The sequence below is a fragment of the Rattus norvegicus genome, chromosome 3 (genome assembly GCF_036323735.1).
Source record: "Rattus norvegicus strain BN/NHsdMcwi chromosome 3, GRCr8, whole genome shotgun sequence".
NCBI lineage: Eukaryota > Metazoa > Chordata > Mammalia > Rodentia > Muridae > Rattus > Rattus norvegicus.
This window is the reverse complement of record NC_086021.1, coordinates 167,683,494-167,692,015: the sequence shown is the minus strand read 5'-3', so window position 1 is coordinate 167,692,015 and position 8,522 is coordinate 167,683,494. Positions and strand designations below refer to the sequence as shown.

At 55.2% G+C, this 8,522-nt stretch overlaps 1 protein-coding gene across 1 annotated transcript; it reads right to left on the bottom strand.

Moving 5' to 3' along the window:
* Nucleotides 1-301: 301 nt before the first annotated feature.
* Nucleotides 302-4,771, bottom strand: Slc32a1 (solute carrier family 32 member 1). Its single transcript, NM_031782.2, has 2 exons — nucleotides 4,296-4,771; nucleotides 302-2,208 (listed from the first exon to the last, which is right to left on the bottom strand). The coding sequence occupies exons 1-2, from the start codon at nucleotides 4,683-4,685 to the stop codon at nucleotides 1,021-1,023; spliced, it is 1,578 nt and encodes a 525-aa protein (NP_113970.1). The 5' UTR covers nucleotides 4,686-4,771; the 3' UTR covers nucleotides 302-1,020.
* Nucleotides 4,772-8,522: the final 3,751 nt, after the last annotated feature.

Here is an 8,522-nt window from a genome sequence, read left to right as displayed (position 1 = left end):
AGTCATTTGTTCAGTAAACTTGCACCCCTCAGGTTTTAGGGTTGGAAGGAGAAAGAACCCACCACATTTGCTATGGGTCCTCCCGGGCCCCTTAGTTCTTGCGTCCTAACACTCCAGAGCGAACCAACTTATTTCTGCCAGGACCCTTTAACCACAATTGCTCCTTGCCTCCGCCCTGTTTTCCTTGTCAAGATGTGGATGCCCCCCCCACCTGCCTCCCACTTACCACTGCGCTGGGCAGCTGTGAACAGGAGGCCAGAAACGCCTTTGTTTCTTCTTTATTTGCGGATATAATTATTATGCACCGCACTCTAAATTAGAGATAGATTTTTTCTGATATACATTTCATCTTATTCACCACGAGCACACCACACGCACAGTATACAGTTCCACAACCGGATACATTGCACAAGATGAGTTTGGGTTCCTGAAAACCGGCAGGCAAACGGGGGCCCCTGCCGCGGCTTCTCCAGAGGGAAGTCGCCTGCCCGAAACGGATTTCCCGGTCAGCCTTTCAGGCCTCAAGGTTGAAATGTCTAGGGCATGGGGAGCGCTCTTGCTGGAAATGGCTGGACGCAGTAGATTCCAAGCACTGAATGGCTGTGAAATGTCCCCCACCCCACCCCCAAGGTCAAGTTTCCGAGCCTGCGAACTGCGTGTTCCCTTTCCCCCTCCCTTCCCACCCCTAACATTGACTGGAGCCAAAGTTTGGTGGTGGTGGTGGTGGGTGTTCTAGGAAGGACAGAAAATACCCTTCACTTATACGCTCTGCTCCCTCCCCCCAAATCAGGACGATGTGGAATAGAAAGAACGACAGAAACGCAGACGCAGTGGACCTTGGATGTCTATCCCCCTCCCTCCCCCGCCCGGTCCCCGAATAATCAGCAACTAGGAACCGGAGGTGTTTAAAGCTCGGCCTCCCCAGTGTGATTGCGCAGGGGGCTGGGGGTGGGGTTGGGGGCGGGGATAAGGGGGAGTGGGGGTGGGCGGGGAGGGAGCTGGGGGCAGGGTCCCCGCCCCCTAGTCCTCTGCGTTGGTTCGGTAGGCCTCGATGAGGCCCTCGAGTGAATGCACGAAGCCGGACACGCTGCAGATGCCGCCGATGACGAAGATGGCCACATCGAAGAAGACCTGGTGCCACAGCAGCTTGCGCCAGAGAAGACGCAAGTGGAAGAGGCTGGGCAGCAGGAAGCAGAGGCCGGCTCCCGTGAGGCTGCCCGTGAGGCCCATGAGCAGCGCGAAGTGTGGCACGTAGATGGCCATGAGCAGCGTGAAGACCACCAGCGCGCAGCGCAGCGTCAGCCCCCAGGACTTAAGGCGACCGTCGCCACCGTAGCAGGCGGGGAAGAAGGCACGACTGCCTTCCTGGAAGAGAGACTTCTCCAGCACTTCGACGGCCGCGAAGAAGGGCAACGGGTAGGACAGCAGCGCCTTGGCCACCAGGAAGATGTTGACCACGGCGCGGATGGAACCGGGCAGGTTATCCGTGATGACTTCCTTGGTCTCGTCGGCCCAGGTGAGGTAGGCGACGAGCGCGAAGAGACCCTTGAGCACGCAGGCGGCGATGTGTGTCCAGTTCATCATGCAGTGGAATTCGCTGGGCTGCTGCATGTTGCCTTCGAGCGAGGGCAGGAAGATCTGCGACGTGTAGCTGAACACGATGATGCCGATGGAGATAGGAAACTTCTTGACGTCGATGTAGAACTTCACCTTCTCCCAGGCCCAGTCACGCGCGCGCGAGAGACAGTAGGCGATGACCAGGATGTTGATGACGAAGTGGGCCAGCGTGCACAGCAGACTGAACTTGGACACGGCCTTGAGATTCTTCAGGAAGGCGCAGGGCAGCAGCACCGCCGTGGCTATGATGGACCAGGACTTCTGCGACACGGGCAGCCCCGGGAAACTGTTGTACATGAGGTTGCCGCTCACCACTACGTACAAGATACACGTCATCACCAGCTCGATGATCTGGGCCACATTGACCACGCGGCCGCCCAGCGTGGGGAATCGAGGAGCGCAGCACGCGTTAGCTATGGCCACATACGAGTCCCTCACGCGCACCACCTCACCATCTTCGTTCTCCTCGTACAGGCACGCGATGAGGATCTTGCCGGTGTAGCAGCACACCACCGCGGCGAAGATGATGAGGAACAACCCCAGGTAGCCGCCGTGGAGGATGGCGTAGGGTAGACCCAGCACGAACATGCCCTGTGGTACAAAGAGGCAACCAGACCCAGGAGCTCAGCTGATCCTCTTGGATGGGGACCCTGGGGTATGAGTCAAAACTATCGCTAGGGGGCGCTAGATGGAGACAGACTTGTGCCTAAGCCATTAGGATGAGGGATTGCGGGCGAATCCTCTTGAAAAGGGGCCCTAATGCAGAATCTGAGTGTTAAGTCAGAAGGAAGCCCGGTGCCTAGGGAGTATGGAGGAGGCGGAGGGTAGAGGGGATTGTAGAGATCTCACAGTTGCTACCTGGGGATACAACCAGAAGAGGGGGTGGACAACAGGGAAGACATGGACGCAGAAGGATGCTTTAAAAAGGCCTGGAGAATTGAACACCGGACTTAAGGTGACTGGAATTGGGTGCTCATTAACGAGAAAAACGCGAAGGTCTAAGGGTCAAACTAGAGGAATTGAGATCGGGTAGAGAGGAACCGGCTGAAAACGGAAGGAAGCCGGAAAGGAAGAAAATACTCAGACGCTTTGGGTAGTGGGCACAGGGTCTTGGGGAGTGGAGAGGGGATGGAGATTCGGGCTTGGAAATAAGAGCCCCTGAGAAGGGTATTAAATGGGATCAGAGGAGAGACTCTTCCAACCCACAAGCCTGACCGACCCTTGCTGGAAGCCTAAGCCAGCAGGTCTCTAGAAACCGAGGAGAGGGGAGGGCCAAGAACTGCGCAATATGTTTTCTAATTTACACGGGGAAGAAAAACTAACGAAATATAGGATTTCCGGAGGCCTGCTAAACTCCAGCCTACCGTCCTGCCTTTCTCCGAGCTAACAGAACAGAACCTTGAAAAACCCAAGGAGAAGCACCCCACCGCAGCAAAGGCCTTGGGACTCCAACCCTGTCCTATCTTCTGTCAAGGCTGTCACAGCAGCACCTGGAGTGGGAAGGGCCCCGGGTTCAGACTCTTTGGTATCCCGCTGAGTTTATGGTCCAGAGAAACTCAACAGTCGCCTTCCGCCCCTAAGAAACCTATGTTTTCTGTCTTAACGATTCAACACTCCAGAGATGCTAGGGAGCCAAGACACAGAGCCCCCTGGGCGCCCGGAATCGAGGCCTCCTTCCTCCCAGAAGTTGGAACCCACCAACTCCTGCCAGCCCCCGGGGTCGTTTTGTGAACTTCAAATCCTTTGGCGGAGGAGCGCCCTGTTCCTGGTGGGAAGCGGGACTGGGATGTGGTTGGGATTAGAGGTTACAGTTGGCGGGTTTGAAGGCCTAGGGCAATTCTCAGCCTCTGGAGCAGCTTGGCCCGCTGTGGAGGAGGCGCTCAGGCTTCTGCGGTGCAGCCGGGATTTCGGGCGAGGGGAGCTAATCTGCGCAGCTTCTTACCACGGAGTCCCTCTCCCATAGACGTCCCTGTGTACCCGCCTCTCTGTCTCCATCAGAGCTGCACCAGCCAAGTGGGTGCTGTCTGACTGGGTGTCTGCCTGTGTGTGTACGCGTTAAGACTAAGCTCGTGCAAAGGTACTTGCTGTGTAAAGGTATTGCAGCGCGTCTTGGGGTATAGGCAAGTGCATTTCGGGTAACCCTGCAAACTATAAATAGATGCGCGTCATGTGCCTGTTTGTTAGTGAGGAAGGGGACTGTGGGTATGTGTCTGCCCCTGTACGCGTGCACGAATTCTGTGTGTGTCAGGAGGAGGAGACTCCCCAGCCCAGCTCTTTCTCCCTGTCCTCCGAAAATACAGCTCTGTCTCCAGTCTGGAGCTCAAGGCGAACACTTCCTTCGGATCCTGATTTTCTTTCTCCTTCATCCTCCTCCCTTCCTCCGTGCCCTTCCCCGTGTCTCCAGCTTTTGCAGGGTTTTTGGATTTGTGCCCCCACCCCAAACCTCAGTCAGGCTGTCCTGTAGCAGGGGCAGAAAGAGAGTGGATCTGGGCAGAACGCCACCTGGGGGCTTAGAGCCCTAAGGCGAGGACGGTCAGAGAAGGGGAGATAAATTATCGAGTCCTGGGGGAAGGCGGCATTGAAACCTAGACTTCTGCGGGGTTCGTGTGGGGGCAGAGTCTGATGATGACAGCTCAGGTGGGGGTGATGGCAGGCAGATTTGGGAATCCCGCGCTCACCTGAATGGCGTTTGTCACGTTCCAGCCCGCTTCCCACGCCGTGATCTTGGGTTTGTCGTGACCCCCGAACTCCCCACCAGCTCCCACGGCCTGGTCCTTGGAGCCCGAGGGTGGCAGGGGAGCGCCGCCGCGCTGATAATGAATGTCTCCCTCGACGGGAGGTTCTGCGCCCTCGTCCCCGCAGGGCTCGCCTTCCGATTTCAGGATGTCCATCTGCAGGCCCTGGCGGTGCTCAAAGTCGAGATCGTCGCAGTGCGCGAAGCCCACCGCCTCCTCATCCGTGGCCGCCTGAAACCCCATCCTGGCGAACATGCCGCTCACCTTGGCCTGGGACTTGTTGGACACAGAGGTGGCCACGTTGGTCAGCTTGCTGCGGAGCAGGGTGGCCATGGCGGCGGCGGGGCGGGAGAAAAGGACAGAAGGGTCTGGGGACGCGGCGGGCGCGCGTCAAGGCAGCAAGGGCCGCTATCTCCGCTGGGTCTCGGCGCGGCGCCCCAGGGCGCTCTGGCTCATGACCCTCGAGCCCGACGTTCGAGGCTGGCCCGGGTCAAAGAAGTCTGGCTCTCGGTGGGACCGGCCCGAGAGGCGACGAGTGCACTGCAGAGCTGGTGCGGGTGCCGGCTGGGCTGCGGAGGGCGGCGGCGACGGCAGCGTCAGAACAGCTACGCGAAGCTGGCGCGGCGCCCCCACGCGGGCGCAGCCCAATGCGCTCGCACCCCTCGGAATCAGGCGGTGCGTGGGCGGAGGGCGGAGAGGGGGAGATGCTGTCCAGACCAGGGGGCGTGAGGTGGGTGCCGGGACCAGGGAAAGGGGACGCAGAAGGTTTCGGAAGTGCGACAGAGGTTGGAGAGGTGCACCCTTGGGAGGACAGTGGGAAGGAGCGCGCGAAGGGGTGGGGGGCCCCCAAGTGCTGCATTTCTGGAGGAGGTGCTAAGCGGACGTCCTGGCCCGCCCCACCTTGCAGCCGCCACAAGGAGGGAGGAGTTCGGTGTGGGTTGGTTCTCGAAGGTCCCCACCCTCAGAACTATCTTCCAGAGTCCGGGAGCTGTGTGGACCCCGGATCCTCTGGCTAACCGTCCGGATAACCATCAGGACAGGTGAGAGTCTCTAGCTGAGCAGGGCGGCCGGTCGTCTGTTTGTGTTTCTGCCATCTATCATTTGTTCTTAAATCTGGCTGCAAGTCCATCCTGATGACAGAAGTGCTCGTCTTGAATCACTTTTAAAGAAGCTCAGCCCCCGGGTTAGATCACCTGAGCAGTTTCTGCCGTCCAGGGATGCCACGGTAGGAGCTGACGCCTCACCACCAACTGCTCTCCAGATGCGTGAAGAGTGGAGGTGAAAGGCTGACAGGCTAGCCTTTGCTTGCTCTCTCTCTCTCTCTCTCTCTCTCTCTCTCTCTCTCTCTCTCTCTCTCTCCCATTTCTCTCTCTCTCTCTCTCTCTCTCTCTCTCTCTCTCTCTCTCTCTCTCTCTCTCTCTCTCTCTCTCTCTCTCTCTCTCTCTCTCCTCTCTGAAGGAACAGGATTCTGCGGATGCCCCTCTCGATAAGAAAATGCTTATCTGAGAAGGTCAGGATAGACGAAAGCCGAGCTTACATCCTTGTAGACCAGAGCTCAGAAACACGGGTGCGCTCAGCCAGGCTCGAGAGCTTGGATGTTTCTGTTGAGTGCGGTGCGTGTGCGCGCGAGCACGAAGACGAAAGCGATCCAGAGACAAAGACATCGCATCAGATACCGCTGTGGGTTGGCGCTGTGTGAACTCTGAGCGCGAGCTTTGGTGCGTATTCCGTGTGTGGTTTTGTACGCAGTTTCTTTGCCGAGCTTGGTGCTTCTGAATGGAGTTGTCTACGTATGTGCTGGTGTGAGCCTCTTTGTAGTCTTCATGAGGTACAGGTCCGCTATGGCTGCTTTCCGTGGGTCCCTGTCCACATCCCCAACTGGTTTCTCTCTCTTAACTCCTAAGCAGCAAACCTCGGGATGGGACCAGCAGCAGTCCCAGCCTAGATAAAGAGGAAGCAGCCTTTCACTGGACCTAAAAAAGCTGACAGAAATGAAAACGACTCGCGCTCTTCTCCCCCTCTGGAGACTCTTTCTCACTGGGAACCCCAGTCTTTACCACCCCTGCGGTGTTTTTAGGTTAGCTCAGGTCAGTGCACAAGTAGGGCAGCCTGAGGGCTTTGACCGGCTAGTAGGAGCTGCCAGGACAAGACGGGCTACCCCTAGCCCCTCCCCCTTCAACTCAAGCACCTCACAGTCTCTGGAAAAGGTCTCTGTCCCAGGTAGGGGACATCCATACAACAGAGCGCTCCTCATCCCTCCCCACGCACCCTTTTCTTCACATGACCAGTGCAAAAACCCCACCTCATGCCAAACCATGACCAACATCCTTCTTCCTAGCATGGTGAAATCTGGTCATCCCCAGCCACTTGATAGAAGCAAAGACAGTAAACACAGGCGCCTCATCTTCCCAAAAGGCTGTGGACAGTAGAGACTCTCCATCCCAGAGGTTCCTCCGGACAAAGGTTTCTATTCCCTTCCCTGCTCCCCTTTCCTGGAGGAATTCCTTTGCCACCTGACATATCTATCAGAGAGACCTAGTTCCTTTGTAGTGACCTTTTGTGCCCCTCGGCACACACATTAAGATGGTCTTGGATGCCTTCTTTGACAAGGAGATCCCAAGTACTTAGCTTTTCTTATAGGAACCCAGATGGGATGGCTGTAGGGTTCTCTCATCAGTGAGAAATGGGGCCGTTTATGTGTTCCCCCCCCCCTTTTTTAAATCTCCCTAACTGTGTGTGGCTATTCTGTTGGAATTACCAGAGCAAGTGTGGCCGCCACCTCTCCAATTCTTGGCTCTGAGACCCAGTTCTGAGAGATCACTTGATTTATTCTGTCTTCAGCCTTCAAATATCCTCTTTTCATTCCTAATTTTACAGATAAGCAAGCCCACAACCGTGCAATGAAGTGTCCTTTGCAAAGTCATCTGGAACCAAAAGATAGTCAGGTTAGAACCCAGGAAGTTAGATGTCCCCCCCCCCCCCAGGACCTTCTCCTATGGAAACCTTCACCCATTCTCTCAGGTTGTTGTTGTTGGTGGTTTTTTTGTTTTGTTTTGCTTTGTTTTTGATCCTTCACTGCCCAGAGAGATGAAATCCGAAATCAGATCTCAGTTCCTCTGGTTAAAATGAGCTGTCAGCTGTTGGGCACAAGTCTCCTTTTCCTGCTGTTTGCAATAAGTGCCTCTTCCCAGGCTGGAAGTGGCAAGCTCCCAAAAAAAAAAAAAAAAAACGGGATAATCCTGCTTCCTGCTTCATCAGATCCCAGCTCTGGGTGCTGGACTCCCTCCCTATTTCTCTTCTTTTCACTTCCCCATCCCTACCCTGTGAGAGCAGCTTCATACAATTATGCAAAGAATCCAAAAGACTCTTGTATGCAAAATGCTGAACCTGTGTTTTTTTTTTGTTGTTTTGTTTTGTTTTGTTTTTGGTTCTTTTTTTTTCCCCGGAGCTGGGGACCGAACCCAGGGCCTTGCGCTTCCTAGATAAGCGCTCTACCACTGAGCTAAATCCCCAGCCTCTGAACCTGTGTTTTGTACCTAATTGTGTGGCAGCCATCACCCCTGGTATTGTCACCATACCCAACTGCTACCTATTATTATTGTGTGGGGGACAGATGTGTGAGCAAAAAGTCTAAGAGTCTGAGCAAATAGGGCTAGGACAGTTTTCGTCTCAGCCCCACCCATCTCTGTCCTTGCCCCTTCCAGTCCTGAGTTGACCTGGAGATAGGGAATGATGGTCAGAAAGAGGCCCAAGGACATGAGACCTGGGAGGTGACCTCAGGAGACCAAAGCACCAAGCTAGCTGAAGATGAGTTAGGCTGTGCTCTAGTGAAACTAACTCTATGACCATTAGTAGAAACATAGCACATACACACACATGCTTTCACACACATACATACTCATACATATATTCACACACACACACACACACACACACACACACACACACACACACACACACATGCAATGACATACCAAGGGGCAGAGACATGAAGAACTGAGGACCAACCTATAGATTGGGAGTTTCATACAGATTTACAGAACTATATATAGATCAAGGACAGCCCAGCACACAGACAATGCAAGATTCCTACTAAGACTGGCCACCGTACAGAGAAGCCAGACACGGAGGATTCCTTCTCGTAGGCATGTAAACAAGGTCACACGCAGA

Excerpts from the sequence above, each read along its gene's own strand:
- Slc32a1 (NM_031782.2), bottom strand. The coding sequence starts at position 4,685 with ATGGCCACCCTGCTCCGCAGCAAGCTGACCAACGTGGCCACCTCTGTG. Across the intron at positions 2,209-4,295 it reads ACGTGACAAACGCCATTCAG|GGCATGTTCGTGCTGGGTCT; the intron begins GTGAGCGCGGGA and ends TTTGTACCACAG.